The sequence below is a fragment of the Vanacampus margaritifer genome, chromosome 5 (genome assembly GCF_051991255.1).
Source record: "Vanacampus margaritifer isolate UIUO_Vmar chromosome 5, RoL_Vmar_1.0, whole genome shotgun sequence".
Taxonomy (NCBI): Eukaryota; Metazoa; Chordata; class Actinopteri; order Syngnathiformes; family Syngnathidae; genus Vanacampus; species Vanacampus margaritifer.
Window position 1 is genome coordinate 21,690,203 of NC_135436.1, and position 21,879 is coordinate 21,712,081.

Sequence of the window (21,879 nt, forward strand, 5' to 3'; positions counted from 1 at the left end):
ATATATATATATATATATATATATATATATATAATGCATGGCAGGTTAATTGAACACTCCAAATTGTCCCTAGGTGTGAATGTGAGTGTGGTTGTTCGTCTCTGTGTGCCCTGCGATTGGCTGGCAACCAGTTCAGGGTGTACCCCGCCTACTGCCCGAAGCCAGCTGGGATAGGCTCCAGCACCCCCGCGACCCTAGTGAGGAAAAGCGGCCAAGAAAATGGATGGATGGATGGATATATATATATATACTCCACAAACATTAAATTCAAAATTTTGAAGAGGCAGTAACTGGTTAAATGATTTATTTATTAATATAATTTTAAAATATTCTATATTGTCCTGTGGCCGAAAAATGAAACTACACAAACCCTTTTCCACATACTCAGTGCACACATATGATGTCCCATCCGCAGACATTGGGCGGGAAATTCAAACCCAAACTGAAAACTATTCAGAAACTTGCAGAATAAATTAGTATTATTTTTTTTTAAGTAAAAAAAAAAAATATAAAAAAAAAAAAATAATATATATATATATATATATATATATATATATATATATATATATATATATACTCCACAAACATTAAATTCAAAATTTTGCAGAGGCAGTAACGGGTTAAATGATTTATTTATTAATATAATTTTAAAATATTCTATATTGTCCTGTGGCCGAAAAATGAAACTACACAAACCCTTTTTCACGAACACAATGTGCACATGATGTCCCATCCGCAGACATTGGGCGGGAAATTCAAACCCAAACTGAAAACTATTGGTCAGAGGCTTGCAGAATAAAAATAAATAAATAAATACAAATAAAAATTAAAAAAAGTTAAAATAAATAAATATATACATATATATATGACTGCAAAGCTAATAATTTGGTAGTGTACCACACTGGTTAGCACCCCAAAAAATTCAAAGTAGCCACCACAGCTTTGGATAAATATCCTAAAATAATGCATATCATTCTAAAATGCATATCATACTAAAATCAACCAAACTTTTGTGCTTGCTATAAAAGTGGGTGCTGCTGACCTGTCTGCACTCGCTGTCAAGGTCATAGCTAGAGAGGGAAGGTGTTACTTTTCACATACGCACACGCACACACACACGCACACACAAACACTAACTCATGCCAGCATGCCTCCTGCCTCCCAGTCTCCCAGTCTCTCCATCTGTCCACCGACTGGAAAGTCCCCTTACCACACACACTCACGCACACACACACACACACACACAAACTCTCATATACGCACACAGAGAGCCATTTTCGTCAATCTGGCTCTTGGTGTGTCGCTGCCAGCTCTTTGTCGGGGTGTTTTGGCAAGGACAGTTTGAAAGAGTCAGCTGCAGACATGGAATAATGCGAGCACAATCACGACAACAAAAAAAAAAAGCTAAATAATTTGGACTGTGTTGATGAGTCCTGCCTGAAAAGGCATTCAGCACGTTAGACCTGCCACAAAAAGCACGTACAGTAAAAACACGGCCATATGTTCCCAAGAGACGTGTGTGGACAGTCCCTTTTTGTGTGACCTTCTCGCAAACCTTCATGTTGGGATGACCTTCCCTCGCCCAAAAATAATTGCAACAATTAATCAATTCATTGCAGAGATGACCGCATCTTCACAGCTTCGTAAGCAAGAACATGAGCGTGCACCTCATTACCTCCATACACACACACACACACACACACACATGCGGTTGCCATGGGAGACCTTAGTGCTTAGGTGTGGCTGGCCCCGCCTCAGGTGAGACGGCAGACTGACAAAGCCCCCCTCTCGTTGTCACATCTCTGGCCATCCCTCCACACTCTTTCTCAACATTGGTCCAATAATAGCACAAGCACCTAGCACTTGAAATGTTACTATGCGGACTCCCATTTATCATGAATTTGAATATACTTGGTTAATTCGGAAAATAGTCACAGCCTCTTTTTTTTTTTTTTTTACCTTACTAAATATATAAGGTTAGAAACTTTCCAATACAGATGAATCTGTTAACCACATCCCTTGGAAACATGATATTTAAAATCGAGCAAACCTAGATTGTTTTATTTCTATTTCAACATTTATCAGTTATATATGAAACAGAAAAGGGATGGGCGGCTATCTTTTTTTTTTTCTAGAGAGAGCTCAGTATTGTTCATTCTGTAATCTTACCGATTGGACATGTCATCATCATTTTTTCTTTTTTTTCTCTTTTTCTTTTTTTTGGAAGTGCATGTGCGGGTGTGAGTGTGTACTCATTAATTCAAACTAAAACCTATTAAAAATCCCAGACCGTTCACCTAAACCGAATACTTCAGAATCCAGCTAGAGTCGTGAGGTTGTCAGGAGACCCGAGGAAGGATCAAAGAAAAGAAAGGAAAGTGAAATCCGGCACCGACCAGACATCACCTACTACCCACCGGATGGGCGGCTATCATAATGGCTACCCTTTTTGGCTGTGTTAGCCTCATGGAGCCTTTCCAAAAATTTAAGCACATGCGAACCTTAAAGAGGATTAGGGAGGACATTTTTACAAACCGTAATCACTTGTCAGTGACGGAATTATCAGAGTATGAGAGAGGGGAAAATCTATTTCCCATTAACGTGAAGATTCAGGAGATTAATCGTTGGTGTAACAGCCTTGCAGAGTCAGTAGCTGCAGGACTAAGGCAACGTTTTGAGGCTTGGGCTACTAAATCCCACGCTTTTGAGCCAAGGTTCGAGGATCATTTGGACACCCTACACCTTCTTACAGGCACTTGATACAATGAAATAAGGACACCTGTTCAGCAAATTGATCAAATTTCCCTTTGTCCCGACCCAAATACACACCTCCTCGGGTCGGGCGGGCTGAGGCCAAGACAGCAGGTGTTGCGATCGTTTTTCCTCTCCATCTGTCCTCCTCGTCTCGTCTGCTGCTGACATTTATTTACTAATACAGTAAGCAATGGCTATAGTGGCCTGGGAATGACACACAATGACATCGGCCGCTTTCCTGTTCACTGACTAAACTAAAAGAAGCCATTCATTTCTCTGCACATTTCATTATTATTTGCCGTCTCTCTTTCCTGTGTTTTTGCCGCTCTCTTTATGAATAAGTAAATGCAGTATTTGGTTTCCCCGGCGTTAATTATTGAAGCGACAGTGATACAGGACTTGCCTCCCAGTGCGCCCCGTGCGCCACAGCCATGTTTTAGCTGGTTCCTAGGCAACCGGGCCGCATATAGTCAGGCATCAGTAACATCCTAATGATTCTGCGGTGCGTACGATGAGGGGGAGTGCAATTTACACACAAATCAGCCAGGTCGCCATTTGCATCTTTGCATTCGTTTATATCACACGCTTGCAGCTGGTGTACGACAGCGCTTTGACATACTGACGAAAAACAAGGAAGTCCATTGCTCGGTTGACATTGACTGGTGGCCGGTGTCATTGCAGCAAAACATTTACAAGCTGTGGAGCTGATTTTAAACACTCCATGATGGGGCTCAGCGGGGATTGTGGATTTTTTCCTGCTATTGACGAGCGGCAGCAGGGTCAATCAGGGAGTAAATAAATGATTGAAAGGATTAGCCGTACCGCGGCAGCCCGGGCTACTCAGTCGATCGGCGCTATTGATCGGCAGGTAGATGGTATCAGTGAAAGGCAGTGGCAGCTTGAGATGAAGAGCTGGCCTCAAGACTTGATTGCAATTATATGTCCTTTAGCTTTGAATTGTTTACAAATGAGGCGCACATTAGTGGCTCCCGTGTCGGGCGACTTAAAGCAAAAAAGTGTGTTACAGCTGCATTTCATTTAGGGCTATACTCTCATGTGCTTAAATGGTAAGTCAACCCCCAAAATTTTTTCCCCAATAATATATTCTATGCAGCCCCACTAGTCTAAATATGGTATTCTGATTAATATTGCGTTTGTGGAATATGAGTTAAGCAGCAAAATCCAACAGTTTCTATCAGTATCAGAAGGCGGCCATTTTGCCACTTGCTGTCGACTCAAGATGACATCAATGTTGCTCAGGTCTCGGGTAACAACCAATCACAGCGCAGCTTCAGAAAACAGGTGAGCTCTGATTGGCCGTTGCCTGAGCCCTGAGCAACATTGATTTATTTTTTATTTTTTTCAGGAGAGCTCAGTATTGTTCATTCGATTTGACATCATCATTGCTCTCCTTTTTTTAAAAAACAAATAAATTAAAAACAAATTAATAAAAATGTTTTTTTTTAAATATATATATACATATATATACATATACACACATATATATATATATACATATTTTTTTGTATGTGGGTGAGCATGTGCATGTGCGTGCGTGCGTTTGTGCGTGTGTGTATTCATCAGTTCACCTAAAGCCCATTAAAAAAAATCCCATACTAATAATATAATATAATAATAAATTGCCAAATGCCGTCAGTTGTTGTTAGGTCACCTAGCAAACACAAGTTTGGAGATAAAGGTATCCTACAGTCCAAAATAGTGGAAAGTTTTTCTAAGACTTTAGTCCAGAAATACATAACCGGAGTACATAACCATAAAGCATGAACATAAGTGTCTGTAGTTTTTTGTAAACATTGGAGACAAATGTCGGAGTCTGAGAGTCCCATTTTCTTAATCATATATTGAGTAATGTATGTTCTGTGAATAATTTTATATTGGATAAGTTGTAAATTTGTGTGTTTTGTCATTTTAAATGCGTTTTCACAAACTTGAATCCAAAAGTCAGGTTCCGGTGCTATAGACAAGTCTGTCTCCCATTTCGAGATGGGTAAAGACATTTCATCAGTATACGAAAGTAACTTATATATTTTTGAAAGTTTTTTTGTTGTTGTCGGAGAAAGCTTGTTAATATCTTTAGCTAAAACAGGCGGTTGGAGCGTACCCTGAAGTGTTGGAATTTTTTTCTTTATCATATTTTTAACTTGTAGATAATGTAAAAAATTTCCGTTTTTTATATTGTATTTTTGGAGCAAGGATGTATATGATATAAACATATTATCTGAGAAGAGATGGTGGAGATGTGTAATTCCTTTCTGCTCCCACACACCTAAATGAAACGGTTGGTTGTTAAGTTGAAAGTCGGGGTTATGCCATAGGAGAGAAAGTCCACAGGGCTCCACTTGGGCTTTTGTCAATTCTAGTGCCTTCCACCAGGCAGTCACGGTGGCGGAAATCATTCGGTTTTTAAAACAATTATGACGCTTAATCGATGTTGTAATAAAGAGTAAATCTCGAAGTCTGAGGTTATTACAATCCTTCTGTTCTAGTTCCAACCAACAGTTAGTGTCTCTGTTGGTGATGTCACCTTCAGTCGACGGCAAGTGGCAAAATGGCCGCCCCCCTGAGATGGATTTTTGATGAACCTCCAAACAATCATTTAGTCATAAACACGTGGATTTCAATCACATGACAAGTTTCCGCAAAGTTCCACGTTCCATGATTTAAAGGCAGCTTACAATTGAAATAAGGCACGCCTGTCATTTCCTGTATAAACTGTATAAACAAACACTTGGGTGGCCAGATTTTCATTAAAAACGGGACGGTTGAATACAGTAAACATCGAATACATTTCACCAAATTTAATCGGTAGTCAATCGCTATGACAACTATGTGATTGACATACACATGGCATATAAACGGGACGGTGGGACAGGACCTGCGTAATATCAGGACAAAACAACGAAGGTGGAGGAATTCGGGACTATCCCGGCCAAAACGGGGACGTCTGGTCACCCTAACAAATATAGCCCTTGCTTAGTCATGTTGGATTGTGGATCCATTACAAGTTCTCCGAGTTGACATTAGGCACACAAAAGTAGGCAGGGTTAAAGTAGGAGGTAAAAGGGTGCTGTTACTTTGCGATGAAAGACTCTTTAACATTTGGCAAGGACATTGCCTTTGGTTCCACTGGGTTCCAGTGACAATGGTAGCTGGCATAAAGCATTATTAATGACCAAGGAAACTGGCCTTCAGGCTAGGCGTTAATTATATCACTGGAGAGATGGGGGAGAGCGTGAACACACCGGAGGGCGGAGCATCTCACTGCATTGTGTGTGTGTGTGTGTGTGATTTGCATTGTTAAGCCATTACTGTCCTCATTTTGGAGGGAGGCCGAGCTGGTTGAATAGCAGTGATGGATTGGGATGCCAGCTACACTCGCCAGCATCAGCCTTTCTTGGGCGCATTTCATTTTTGTAATTGTGTTTTCCTTTTCCTACACATTACTCATCATACTCCTTTTTTTTTTGTCTATTGTCAAAATTGTAGAAGGCAAAATATCATTGACCCTTATGCATGCCTTTATATGAATGGCTGGTTGGCAAAGACAGTTTGAATTGAAGAAAAGAGCGTTCATTTAGCTTCAAGCTAGCATCCACCTGTTTGTTCCTTAATTAAAATTATGAAGACAACCTTTCTGAAACTGGGAAGTACTTTTTGAGTATCGATTAATGCGAAGGGCGTCTAGTTTCATACACACTTCTGGAATAACACAATTGTTCAAATTATTTAGAGTAACTTCTCCTCATCGTCGTCACGCCCTATAGCTTATCTCCATGCATGCTATATTTTGGTCATGCGCTACACTACTGACCATTTATTTATTTATTTATTCATTCATTTGTTTTTCAATAGTCATTTCCAATTTTAAAAAAACATACTGTAAATGTGATTAAAAAATAATAGCAATTATTATTATTAATTATTGGTAATGGTAAGTGGCACATAAATTATTATTATTTTTTAATTAAGAATAGCATCATACAAAATTACTCCATCTCAGTCAGTGGTGATCTATTTGTGAGTATTTAAATTAGAGCTGTCAAAGTATTATTTAAAAAAAAAAATCTGATTAATCACATTTTAGAATTTTGATTAATCACGATTAATCGCTTAAGGCTTTTTAATCAACATTTTTTCCCCGACAAATTTGAAGAGCACCGGTTATGTGTTAATTCTTTTGACATTTAATGTTATGAGGAAGTTTTCAAAATGTTTTGATCCACTGCACATGCTTATCCTCTTTTTCGAATCAGTTAATCACTTGCATAATTTAAAATAAAAAAAATATATGACCCCAATATTTTGACATGAACAAATATTCTAAATGTGATACACAAACATTTATTAAATGCTTGCAATTATGTTTATCGCTCAAACACAACTTGTGCTACCTTAAACGTAGCCATCCGCTGTCAAGCTAAAGGATAATCTATGGTCAAAATTAATAGTGCGATTAATCTGCATTAGTTCATGATTAATGCAATAATTTTTTTGTGATTAATTAATCAGTTAACGTTTTAACTTTGAACTAATTTAAATACGTTCAAACATACTCGCGGTTCCGTTTGAACATAATAGCAAATACGTTTGAACGTACTTGTAGGCTGAATGCTAGTCAATAGCCTGTTGCATTATGGGAAAAATGCCACACTTAAATCATGCACTGCAGATAAAACAATAAATCATAAAAGTTACACGTTTTTTTAAAACTTAATTTTCGAATGTATTGGTATAATAAGGGTGCTAAATGCTAAAGACACGTTTTTTTCCCACTCATGCATGAGCAAGTAATGACCTGTGGCATTATGGGAAAATATGCTTTTTGTAGCATTTAGCATTTGCGAACATATCTAAATACGTTTGATCACAGGAAGGCCGTAGATGAGATTCAAACCCGGAACCTCAGAACTGTGCAGCAGACAGGCTTACCACGATACATCACCACGCTGCTGCAAAATAATCCATAAATTCAACATAGTTCATCAAATTTACAGACAAATATCCGCTCTGATTTCCAACATCTCGGAATGTGACAGCGTTAACTGCCGGAGATGATTTGCTCAGCTACCGGCTACCGTTTTCATCATTAAGCCACGTCTTAATCACCGCCACCCTGGCACCGACTCACCGCCCCACGCTCGCCGTGCCATGTGCAGGCCGCGTGTTTGTGATGCCTGGCGCCTGCATGTGACAGTCGCAGCGGCCGCGAGCCACGCCGCGCTCCTCGCCGTCTCTGCGCATCTGCGCCGTTGTTCGTTGAAAGGCTAAAGGCCACTCACTGCGCATCCCCTTCAACGCAGCTCCCAGTCAGCCCGCCTTACAATCACAGCGACTTCAGACCAGCTCCTTTGTTTACAAGACCTACATTATGTTTTTCTTATGACAAACCTGAACTCTCCTTTTCATTTTTTTTAAAAATTCATTTTTAATAATGGTTTTCAGAGCTGATATAAAATTATACATAGTTGTTTTGTTGTTTACTAAGCAAAGATAATTACATAGGACACATTAAAGAAAAGGTCCATCTTCCCCGCTTATTCTTCTTTTTCAAAAATTTTTTTTTGACATGCATCATAGCCATACATAAAACTAGGGGTTTCAGGCGATTCAAAATATTAATCGTAATTAATGTCATGAATTCAATAGTCAAAACTCACGATTAATCTCCAATTTTATATCTGTTCTAAATGTACAATTAAATGTACAACAAAATATTTTTTAAGTTTTCATACTCTTGATAACATAAAAGTTAAAAAAAAGTTTGACTAATTGAAATATGGCTGCATCTTTTAGTCATTCACACAGTCATTTCCTAAAATTTAGTTAAAATTAAAAAGATTTAATGTACTGTAAAAAAAAACAAAAAAAAACGCAGAATGTGATATTGATTTGTGTTGAGGTAATTTCCCTGCCACTAGATGGCATAATTGCATTTGTAAGACATTAGCAACAGTTCAGTGCATTTTACTTTTCATATTAATAGCTATCTAGGGCAGCACGGTGGCTGACTGGTTAGCACGTCCGCCTCCCAGTGCAGAGGACGTGAGATCGAGTCCGGGCTTCGGCCTTCCTGGGTGGAGTTTGCATGTTCTCCCCGTGCTTGCGTGGGTTTTCACCGGGTACTCCGGTTTCCTCCCACATTCCAAAGACATGCATGGCAGGTTAATTGAACACTCCAAATTGTCCATAGGTGTGATTGTGAGTATGGTTGTTCGTCTCTGTGTGCCCTGCGATTGGCTGGCAACCAGTTCAGGGTGTACCCCGCCTACTGCCCGAAGCCAGCTGGGATAGGCTCCAGCACCCCCGCGACCCTAGTGAGGAAAAGCGGTCAAGAAAATGGATGGATGGATGGATAGCTATCTAATCTTTCTGCACATTTTTTATATTGTAAAATACGACTTGACCCCAGTTTCCACAAATATATGCATTATTATTATATACATTTATTACTGCAAAATTTTGACATGGACGTGTCTGCTGCGTCACGACTGGAATTCCCCCAGTACATACTTTCCAAGTAAGGGGCGGTTATTAATCACGCGTTAAAAAAAATTAATGGCGTTTAAGGGACTTTAAATTAACTCAAAATGAACACACTACTTTTGGCCCCCCTGCATAAAACCTATCCAGACTGAAGGACTGCATGATCCAAGTAGACCAAGAGAAGCTTATCCATGCTTTTATCGCCAATAGACTCAACTATTGTAATTGTCTACTGACTGGACTCTCGCAAAAGAGAATCAGATAGTTGAAGCTTATTCAGAACGCTGCAGCTCGGGTTCCGACCAAAACAAAAAGATCAGAACATCAAATCAATCCAGTCCTAAAGGCTTTGCACTGGCTGCCTGTCAGCTGTGGAATAGATGTCAAAATTCTGCTACGGTCGATAAATCACTGAATGATTTGGGTCCTGAATACATTAAATAAATGCTGATTAACGAGAAACCCAGTAGGACTCTGAGATCTGCAGACTTGGGTCAATTAGTGGAACCCAGAGTTGAAAGTAAACATGGTGAAGCTGCATTTAGATGTTGTGCTGCACACAAATGGAATAAGCTGCCGTTATCATTTCTTTTTAACTCGCTGGTCGTGATTGGGAATTCGCCCAAAAAAAAAAAAAAATCCTGATCATGTAAAGCAAGGGTGGCCAAACTCGGCCCTGCTTTGGATGTTTCCGTTCTCCAACACGCCTGATATATGATCATCTTATCAGCAAGCTCTGCATAAGCCTGATAACAATCCTGCTGATTGGAATCAGCTTGTGTTGGAAGAGGGAAACCTCCAAAACCGGCAGGACTGCGTCCCTCGAGGACCGGAGTTTGACACCTATGATGTAAAGCAAGGGTGGCCAAACTCGGCCTTGTGGGGCCGGAGTCCTGCAGGTTTTGGATGTTTCCGTTCTCCAACACGCCTGATATATGATCATCTTATCAACAAGCTCTGCATAAGCCTGATAACGATCCTGCTGATTGGAATCAGCTTGTGTTGGAAGAGGGAAACCTCCAAAACCGGCAGGACTGCGTCCCTCGAGGACCGGAGTTTGACACCTATGATGTAAAGCAAGGGTGGCCAAACTCGGCCTTGTGGGGCCGGAGTCCTGCAGGTTTTGGATGTTTCCGTTCTCCAACACGCCTGATATATGATCATCTTATCAGCAAGCTGTGCATAAGCTTGATAACGATCCTGCTGATTGGAATCAGCTTGTGTTGGAAGAGGGAAACCTCCAAAACCGGCAGGACTGCGTCCCTCGAGGACCGGAGTTTGACACCTATGATGTAAAGCAAGGGTGGCCAAACTCGGCCTTGTGGGGCCGGAGTCCTGCAGGTTTTGGATGTTTCCGTTCTCCAACACGCCTGATATATGATCATCTTATCAGCAAGCTGTGCATAAGCTTGATAACGATCCTGCTGATTGGAATCAGCTTGTGTTGGAAGAGGGAAACCTCCAAAACCGGCAGGACTGCGTCCCTCGAGGACCAGAGTTTGACACCTATGATGTAAAGCAAGGGTGACCAAACTCGGCCCTCTGGGGCCAGAGTCCTGCAGGTTTTGGATGTTTCCCTTCTCCAACACACCTGATTCATATAATTCTATAAACAGCTCTTCAGCAAGCGCTGCATAAGCCTGATTAACGATCCTGTTTATTGGAATCAGGAGTATTGGAATTTCCCACCCCTGATCAGGAAGCCTACAATTTAAAAAAAAAAAATGTATGCCCATTTTTGTTAAGTTAATCCCAACATAATCAGATTTTCCCTTTTTGACTGTAGAATTCATTTTTGTTTGCACATTAAATCACACTTGACTTGACCTTATGCGCTATATAAATAAAGCTGCCGTTCCTATATTGATGTGAATAACCTCACTGTTAGAACGATCACATTTAATGGCTATTCTGTTCTCTCCCCTTTTCCCGCACTAGTGTTCCGGGAGCCCTACACAGTCCGTGTGGCTGACCAGCGCTCCATGCGAGGTAATGTCGCCGTGTTCAAGTGCCTCATCCCCTCTGCCGTCCAAGAGTACGTCAGCGTGGTGTCCTGGGAGAAAGACACCGTGTCCATTGTCCCAGGTAAGGAGCGGATACCGTTTTTTTTTTTGTTTTTACAATATGCTCGGTGTATTTGATCAACATTCAAATGCCGGTGGAGTCAAACAGTGTTTGAGAGTTGGATCAGCAATTTACAAAATAGGATTTTACATCAAACCCTGTCATGGAAATGAGCTGTTCAACACATTTTGGCTGCTGTAATGAATTTTAGTAGGAAGATGGAGGGAAGGATTTAAAAAATGAACAACTCGGTCCAAAAGAAGATGAAATGGCTTTTGCCTGCTCGCTAACTGACACCGCTGTTGTTAACAGCCGTTTTCCGGGGATAAATCAGGATGTATTCTGTGTGTGTGTGTGAGAGAGAGAGAAAGAGAGATAGGACTTGTGTGTGTTGTGTGGCCCCGAAGGGGAGTGTAATTTGATGAGTGATGGACCCTTTTAGCTGCTCATCACAGTCACACAAAGCGAGCATACGCACCCTCGCCCTCCGCCGGACGATAACCGCGGAAAGGCCTCCTACACTGCGCGTGAGTGTGTGTGTGTGTACATGCTTAGCAGTTAACATTTGCTCCGCGGAGCGATGGCAAATTGTTGGGTGTCAGATGAGACTGTTTAGGTCAGACGATATGTTGCACTCCTGCTGCCCTTTATCTCTATCGCTGATACCGAGCATCCCTTTCATCTCTCATTAATGTGTGTGTTTGAGTGTGTGCTGGTTGTGTCTTTCACTTTAAGCACTCATTGATCTAGCACAACTGTAGTGTGTGTGTGTGTGTGTGCGTGTGTGTGTGTACATGTATGTGTGTGTGTGTGTGTGGCCTGAGGGGGTTTTCCAGTCTGGATCGATAAAGCTTGCTGTTGGATTCCCCTCTCTCTTGTCACGGATCCCTCAGTGTGAGAATGGTGAGACCCTCTCTTGTGTGTGTATTTGTGTGTGTGTGTGTGTGTGTGTGTGTGAATGTGTGTGTTTGTGTTTCAGAGCCGCTGCATCATGGCCCCGTGTGTGGTAAGAGCTCAGTGGGAGTGTGTTATTGATCAGCTGTTGGACGTATTCACTACGATGAACAAGCAAGAACATTATACGTGTGCGTGGACACACACACACGATTTATATGGATCTCCAACTAAGCTGATCAGTGTGTCCCTAAGCGTTGTCGTAAAATGTTGTATGGTAATTTGCATTGCATGTAACCATAATGAATTAGAGTGGAATAGTAATGTATTACCAAGAAGAATATGATCAATATAATCACGCCTATTCAAGCATTAAATCTTCCCATGAGACAATCTTGTAAGGTAACATTTACTTGACATTATGGAAAACAAATGAAAACCAAAAGAAAGATTCGAGTCTCGTCTGTCATCAAGGAAAAAAAGTATATTTGTATCTGTTTCTGTTTTGAAGCAATTAGCATTAGCATTAGCATTAGCATTAGACTATAGCTAAGCTTCATCATCATTATTATTATTATAAACCTGTTGAAAACACTGAGGAAAAGAGCTTGTTGCAACATGGCCCTGGTTGATCTCTTTTACTCTGCTGCCATCTGCTGGCCATTTTTTTGTAATAACTACCATTGCTTAAGCGACCTCTTCAGGTCAGAGGCTGTATCAAAGCCTTCTGTATGCTCTAGCATAAAAAATAGGGGCGTGCCCAAAAAAATCGATTCTCATAAGAATCGCGATTCTCATTTAGTACGATTCAGAATCGATTTTAAATGTCCCAAAATCTATTTTATTTAAATTATTTGTTACTGTCTTGCCTTTGTCTGTGTGTGTCTTTATTTGGAGCGCTGTTCATGTTGTACCCGATTTGGCCACTTAGGGGCAGTGTGGTTCCACGCGATCTAATACACTGTTAAGTTGTAGCCACATTAGAGAGTAGAAGGAAAAAGTCACAATCAAGTTATTCCAATAAAAGTTGTTTTGTTGCAGTGTGGAGCAGTCCTTTTGAGTGATAAAAGTGCAGCGTGTAGCGCGCTAATTAGCATTAGCGAGTCAGACTGGAGTAGATCATGAAGATTTTTTACACATCCATAATTTGAAGCAGAAATCATTGCCAATCCAATCATTTTGAATCAAAAATCGCGCTTAATCAAAAATCGATTCTGAATCGAATCGCAGGCCCAAAAATCGGAATCGAATCGTGAGACATTCAAAGATTCCCACGTCTAATTAAAAAATCATAAAAATAAAAAATGTATACGTTTTTTGGGACCATAGCGATATTTAAAATAGAACGTGTTTATACGTTTTTTGGGAGCTAATGAGTCGTTGCATCCCGAGTCATTAATTTTGCTGAATGTAATCAAGGTGATTTAGTCATATGCCTTTCCCTACACACAGCACTTTAAAATCTTGAAGAAAGTCTTCCCGGAAGAGTGGAATCTATATTCTCGTCTTTGTACATGTCTGTCTCCATGCAGGATGACAAGCGTTATCAATGACAGGGAGGTTCTCTTCTCTGTTCTCCGTCCATCTTTGACCCTCCCATATTTGTCTCTTGTACAGCATGATGGCCTGTGTCAGCACTTTGTCGAACACACAGAGCGAGACGATCACATGACTCCCCCCCCCCCCCCCGCCACGCACCTCGCATCCATCCATCAAGAGCAGCTTTGTGTTTTTCGCTCGCGCCCGAGATGCTCCGCCGGCTTGCCATCCATTAAGAGGTCCGTGTATGCCAAGGTGCGGACTTGACGGGATGACACGCGTCGCACGAACGGCCGTGTTGGTCAATAAAGTTGACTTTGAATGGGCTTTGATGAAGAGGCAGGCGGGTGTTTGCTGACAGCTGCCCTCACTGCCAGACGACCCCGCCTGGGTGTCGTGTCACTTTTTGACAGCCAAATCTGTTTGCGTTGGAGAGTTCACAGAGCAGAGTGTGTGTGTGACTTGGGGGGGGGGGGGGGGTCGACAGGCTTTCGGCGTGGGCTCGCTATCCCTGTTGCTACTCCCTCGCCGTGTCCATGTGATTTGATTGCATCCTCGCACTGTAGTTAGAAAATGGTCATCTGTGTGCTCGTCAGCTGGAAAGTGTTGACGGATGTGCCAGAAGGAACTGTGTTTGTCAGAGTGTGTGCGTGTCACTTATTTATTAGTAACCATCTTCAACTTTAAAATGAGCGTGAGTTTCATCTGGTCACCATGGTAACGGGTGCGAACTGGCAGGAGGAATGAGGAAGGTGTGAGGATGCATCACTGCTTGATTTGTATTAGTGCTTCACCACAGCACACGCGCACGCACACACATAAATACTGTCGGGGAAAGATATGTTTTTAATAGGAATGTTCGATACCCCGTTTTTCCCCATACAGATACTAGTAGGAGTATTGAAATCTTGAGTAGCCACCGATACCAGGTCCTGATATTACTAGTACTTTTGATACATCAAATTTCCATTAAATTAATGACAGTTGATTTTAAAGAAAGACCTATACAGTATACCCCAATATAGCATTTTTCCTAAAAAATGCATGAAATTAATTGCTATTTTTTAAAATCTTTTTTTGACACATTTTGCACACACAACATTTTTATGAATTTAAATAAATAAAATGAAACAAAGAAAAAGTCCCAATCAAAATATGCGATTGTACAGCTGCATTCAACCGACACTGGTATCGGCCCCCACGCAACTACCCGATACCTCGAAATAAGACTGGTATGGTGTGTTTGTATTGCACTTTTACTAGGCACAAATTTAATCCTGCATTGATGATTATGAAGAGGATGCTGATTAACGGATACAAGGGAGTGTTATAAAACTGCACCTCATGCGTCCTTATCAGTCCACGCTGGCTACATGACACGTGAGAACTCGCAGCTTATAATATGAATTATTCTCTTTTTCAATTATCACTTGCGGTTTTATCAACATCATGTAAATTGTTCCGGCAGTAATGGGGGTCTCCTAGGCAAGAACATGACAAACCTTTAAATGAGCTATTTTTAAAATCATGGCTAGCACAAATTTTGTGCCGAATATTAGGAACAACCTACAGCGCGGTACCTTGACCTTTGAGTGACCCGAGATATGAGCTGTCGCTTGTTTGATAGTTATTTTTGCTTTGACTTGCAAACAACAATTTAAGAAATGAGCGCTAGATGGTAGCAATGAACTCAACAAGCGGCGGTTTGACAGATTGCCAACAGTTCTTCAAGAAAAGAGGCTTTAAGCTTGTTTAATGACACTCCGAGTTGAGGTTTATTGTCAAATTGGACAAAAAACAAAACAAACAAACAACAAAAAATATATATATATATTTGTATTTTAGGGAACTATAAGACTGCTATTTTCTTAAAAAATCATGTTATAAAAATGTTGGCTGTATTAGCATTTCCATTTCTTTTAATGGCAATATTAATAGTATATCTAAGTCAAAAGTTTTGTTTTATATTTAAAACAAAAATGGGGATACACATCCTATTATTTCATATGAAGAGATCTAATTTAACTCATTCACTGCCATTGACGGCTATAGACGTCAAAAATTCATTTGAACTATTTCTATTAGAACCTAGAATCTTTTTTTTATTGTACATTTTGAACAGATATAAAATTTGGGATTAATCGTGAGTTAACTAGTGAAGTCATGCGATTAATTACGATTAAAAAAAATTATTGCCTGACGCCCCTAATTTTTAATAATCTTTTCTTTAAAAAAAAGATATATATATTTTTTAAATTACTTTGGAAAAAAAGAAAAGAAAGAAGAAAAGATTGTTGTGTCAGGCGATTAAATTTTTTCGTAATTAATCGCATGACTTCACTAGTTAACTCACGATTAATCACACATTTTATATCTGTACTAAATGTACAATACTTTTTTCCTAAGTTTTCATACTCTTGGTAATAAAAGTGGAAAAAATGTTAAACTAATAGAAATAGTTTAAATGAATTTTTGACATCTATAGCCGTCAGTGGCAGTTAATTGCTTGATTTGAGTCTTTAGTTATGGGATCCAAAACTCTTGATTCCATTGAATAAATACATTCTAAGGCATTTTAAATAGCACATTCATGGCGTGACACTTTTCCTCGAGAGGTAAACAAAAAGGAAGTTCCTCTATACGAATTACTAGTAAAAGAATAGCCTTAAATTGTTGGTCATGAAAAACGAATTAATCCATTAAAATAAATTAAAGAAGAATTGAGAGTGAACATCTTTCCTTCGCCTCCCAAAATCAGCTCTGGAAGATACCAAGCGGCGGCGTCAACTGATGGTTATGTAGATGGATTGATTTTGGTTAAGTTATGGACTCCACATCAGCATTGATTGGCTGATGTAGTGAGGAGAGAGTTGTGGGTGCGAACAGTGCAGCAAAGTGTGGCTGCTGTGCGCGTGTTTCTGCATTCATTGATCGGGCTTGTTTAATCCTCTGCGCACACGCACTCACACGCGTAAACACACACACACACACACACAGCCTCTGTCCCAGTCTCCATTTTGTGGCCACCCTGCAGAATCCCCATGTACTCTCACTTTCCACGCTTTTTTAACTCCAACCGTCCCCTTTCAGTATTGAACCCCCACTTCGAGATGCACTTATTAGACGATAAAGTGACAAAGCATCATCTTTTCCCTTCCGCTCCGTCAAACGCGAACGTTAACAACGGATAGGCGAGGAAAAAATGGCAGAATAGGCATAAAAAAAAAGGACAAAGTGGCAGGAAAGCGTGCTACGTGCTAAATTATGCAGGTGGCAAAGTGGGCATAGAATGGAAAGATGATGGACTGACTGCCGTTTGAGGAAGAGACCATGAAGAGAGGGGTGTGTACTTTGTGTGCATGTGTGCAGTTTGCAGTCCCCAGCCTCCCCCCAAGGGAGAACGAGGCAGCTTGGGGCTTGAAAGGGACTGTCCTGTCATTAAAGATGCATCCGACAAGAGCCTCATGCCCACCGCAAAGCAGCCCATCCTCCTTTGGAGCTTCTCCATTTATCTGTGCTACTGTTTGACCAGTAAGCATTTCCGTGTGTTTGTCTTTAGGATGGGAGCAGTTTGTTCCTCGCCTCGGTCGCGGGGACGAGGGCAGTCGGGTTGCTGTGGATGGGAAATGGGCGGTGTTTACTTATTGATGTGTGATTACGGGATGTGGTGTGTGTGTGTGTGTGTGTGTGTGAACCTGGCAGTGATGCGTGTTAGGTGGGTTATTTATTCAGCACTCCTGTTTGGATGTTTTACAGCGAGAACAGGTGCAGAGCGACTCTGAGTGCGCTCTGTTTGAGTGTGTGTGTGTGTGTGTGTGTGTGCGTGTGCATGTGTGTGTGGGAAGCATAGACTGCTGTCCAGCCACTGATCAGGCCGCAGTTTCTATTTGTGTTGAAAGGTTGAGTTGTCGCTCCCAAAGTCAGATTGATGGATAAAGGAGCAGATGCGTCGCTACTGGACATAGATACAGATGAGGGCTGTCACTATCGAATCTTTTAAAAATCGATTTTCCTATCGATTAATCATTCAAATGGATAGAACTATTCATTATTTGTTCTTTTGTGCATGAGCTTTATTAAACACCAATAAAATTAGCCTACGCTAATTGCTAAACTGTTAGCAATCGTGATTAGACTTAGCGTGCTAGCGAATACTATTTAACTCATTCAAACCCAAAAATGTGTAAATACATTTTTTTAATACTTTGTCCTTCACTCCCAAAAACGTATTTATACTTTTTAATGGTTTTTTTTTTCATGCTTCGATGCAGCTTCTGACATGAAGAGGTGGCGTAAAGCTATGGTATCTATACAAAAAAAACGTCCAGAAGGTGGCAGCAGAGTATAAGAGATCAGCCGGGGCCGTGTTGCAACCAGCTTTTTTTGCTGAAAAAGACAGAAATATCCTTTTTTTTCCTGATGAAAGAAGAGACTTTAATCTTTCTTTTGTTAGGTCCCATGGTTTTATAGCAATAGAACACAATATTCCGTGGACCTTGCAAAATCAGTCAAAATCCAGTAAAACAGCCGGGAGCGAAGGGGGTGGCTTCAGTGAAAATGGCTGGGAGTGAATGAGTTAAGGTAAACAAACACTAACTGTCATTTTGTTCACACATAAATCATTATATCTACGAGTTAAATTGAGTGGACATAACTACTAATTATTTATGACCTGTGCATGTGAATTATTAGACACTAACAAAATGAGCCTATGCTAAATGTCAGCAATCGCGATTAGCATTAGCGCGATTAGCATTAGCGCGCTAGCGGATACCATTCAATATAAACAAACAATAACTGTCATTTAGTTCACACATACTTTATTATATCTACGATTAGAAATGAGTGGATGTAATGACAAATTATTTATTCTTTTGTGCATGAGAATTATTAAACACTAACAAAATGAGCCTATGCTAAACGTTAGTAATCGTGATTAGCATTAGCGCGCTAAGCGGTTACCATTCAATGTAAGCTCATCAAACCCCTGGGGTTCAATCGAACCCAGGTTAAGAACCACTGGCTTAATATATTGGGCAATTTTGACTGACATGTAGAACATAGGATCGTATAAGATTGTAATCTTTAAGTGAGTTGATTTTTGTGAAATTTTGCACGAAATTAATTCTTGCTCTTAATACTGGTTTACCATTCAGCAGTTTTGTGCCATCTTTGAATGGGATTTTTTTTTATGTAAGAGAGCCCTTTGTCCTGAGAAAGTATCAGAGTAAAATCAGAGCATGTGGTTATTTTTTTGTTTGCTTCAAAAACTTTGTAGCTAAGCAGCGGATCTTTTGTACACGTGTGAGCATCAAAATACTCTTCTCTGCATTGGTTCAATAAAAAAAAGACAAACAAAGCTTTTATCCTTATTTAAAATGACGTATTTGTCCTATCTATTTGAAAATGCTTGGTCCTATAGTATGTGCCCCCCCCCCCATCGTTTTAATCTACCCACCCCTGATGTAATCTGATTACTTTTAGTGTCATAAAGGAGAATGCATTAATATATGTAACTTATCGACAGATACCCGAAGACAACAGGACATTATAAATTGGCATATACATGTATGCAGATAGATGGCTAGATGGGAACATGGATGTTTTGTGCGCAGACTAAAATGGCGAAAGCGATGGAGCGAGATAAGGGAGAGGAAGTGCGTGGAGGGGGGGGGGGGGTGTGTCTGTGCACGAGCAGAATTTCAATGGCACTCCAATCATGCAGGCAGTCTCGTTAGCCCAGGGAACATTTGCATAGTGCTTCGGCGAATTCATTTGGCCTTACTCGGAGAAGATGGCTCCCTTTCCTCTCTGCTAGTTAGTAATTCATTAGCAGCACACGGTCAAGGTGTGTACGGACGAGGGTGTGCGGCAGAGGCCGCCGACCGTCTAAAAGCCTTCCGTTTGTTACCGACCTGCCCGCAGATAGAAGATTACAGGACGCTGCCCTTGTTGATTATTACTGCTTGTGTTTGTGCGCTAATGCTAGTAGCGTAAACACACGCTAGCCCAATCTCTGTCAGATATTTCGCCAAGTATGCAGCCGACGTCGTGCATTGCTCATCGGCCGCCACGATGTCCTCGGCGACGCCCTCTTCCTCAGCCTCACTGCATGTACCACAGCTGCACAGTCCACGCCCCTCCCTCCTCATCCTTCTTAAGCCTTAGGAGCTAATTAGAGCAAAAATACATGATTGGGGGGGCTTCTCAAATCCATCATTAATGGATCATGACTCGCCGAAAAAAAAAACGTCACTTGTAAAAAAGGGGGGTGGTTGAGGGTGAGAGTGCATCAAGGATTGGAGGACACAGTCAAAAAATGAAGATGGCGTACATAATGTAATATAAAAGAGAGGAAATTGTGTTATTATAATTATCCACCCAGCAATCTCATGTTGCGTGGCAGAGCACAACCAATATGGCGGCGATGTGTGCGCGCCACGGCCGTTCGTGTAAACGAGCGTTCACCGGCGTCTCGACGATTTTCCGTCACCGTGTTTGGATGCGTCAAGTGACCTTTACAGGGCTGCTCTTTTGGACAGTGTTAACAGCCATACGCATTATCTGGACATCTAGGGACTAAATTTAGCTTGATATTAACAAGGGGGTTCTGTAAAAGTCTACACACCCCATGAGAAAATATCAGGTTTTTGCAATAGATCAAAAATGAGATCAAGATCAGTTAGTTAGTTTTCACAATCTATCAAACTGGCATATTTTGAAGAGGGCAAGTAAAAACAAATAATTGAGATGTGTTTGCATAAGTGTGCACACCCTCTTATAACCTGTTATGTGGCTTTATTAAAAAATATACTATTATAACTATATCTAACTACATATAACTAATATATTTACTGTCAAACTCAGGTTAAATGTGAGTCAGCCCACAACTGCCGCCATTTTAAGTGTCTCTGACTAGGGAGGTTCTAATAAGCTTTTCTTGACATTTATTTCCTTTCTACTAAAAAGCTGACATTTTTGTTTTAACACTAACTGGTATTAAAACTGTTCATAAATCCCTCCACTTTGAAAAAGGCCGTAGTTCCATCAGAAGAAAAATAACTATGATTAGATTAGATTGGATTTTAGTTGGGTTGTGTACAACAGGAGTCATTTGTAAAAACAAAAATTTTATGGTTCCAAAAGTTTTTAGGTGATTTTATTTTTTTGACATAATTACTCGAAATGCATTGTCATAGACAACCACTGCCCAGTAGGCATCCAACAAGTGCTCGTATTTACGGACAATTTGTCATGAATTTCTCATGAGAACATTTTGCTCTGTGTCTGTACATGAATCCATTTGTCTCTGAATTTTCAGTTTTGAGACTCTATGCATGAGCATTGTTGTTTTGACTTTAAACCTGGGAATCCCCCCCCCCCCCCACACACACACACACCATTTTTTTTATTATCCTTATGTCACATGATTAATAAATCTTTTTTTCCTCCACGCATCATCTCAACAGCTTCGCTGGGCTGAATGCAGTTCTTACTGTATATATCATACAACTGTATATCATCATTGAACTACAGTAAGATGGTCAAGCAAGGTGAAGCTGTAATATAAAAAAGTTGACTTACAAACAAATCATTTATTTACTTGCCCTCTAAGTGAATTTTTAACAAATCGAAGAAAATAATCTTTTTTTGTTCTGCCTTTTGCTCATACATGTATTTGTGCGTGTTTGGATTTTGCTGCGCTGTGGGGGAGGGGCAATATGAGAGCTATCCTGTTCCAACACATCCCCTCTGGAGCGCACTTAATGACCCGTGACCTGAAGATGTGCATGCTAGCGAGGGAGAAATGGGGGAGGAGGAGGCGTACAGGTAGCAGACGAAGAGGTGCAGAGTGGGAGGTGGGCGACGAACAGATGAAAAACCAAGCAAATACAGCACAATGTATTTGCTAGTGGCCCCTTACCTGACTTGCCTCGCTCGCTCTTACCGTGTTGCGCTTTGACATCCAACATGGTCTCATCTTTGGGCCCCGCCCTACTCTCTCATGACCACTTGTCCTGACCTCAGCAATTTAAACTGCATAGCTGCCTTGCACGTATGTGTGTTTGTGTGTGTGTGTGAAAGAGAGGCCTCTTTGACCTCCCCTGCGAGCAATGGCATCTC

General features: G+C 40.7%; 1 protein-coding gene across 3 annotated transcripts in view; it reads left to right on the forward strand.

Moving 5' to 3' along the window:
- The window catches only part of dscaml1 (Down syndrome cell adhesion molecule like 1), a 124,747-nt gene that overhangs the window by 14,223 nt on the left and 88,645 nt on the right, over positions 1-21,879 (forward strand). For all 3 annotated transcript variants that reach the window (XR_013294212.1, XM_077566385.1, XM_077566386.1), the window contains exon 3: positions 11,197-11,343. Coding sequence is in view for 2 of the 3 variants with exons in the window: in XM_077566385.1 (XP_077422511.1) it covers positions 11,197-11,343 (147 nt within the window). In the remaining variant the exon portion in view is untranslated. The remainder of the gene's footprint in view (positions 1-11,196; positions 11,344-21,879) is intronic.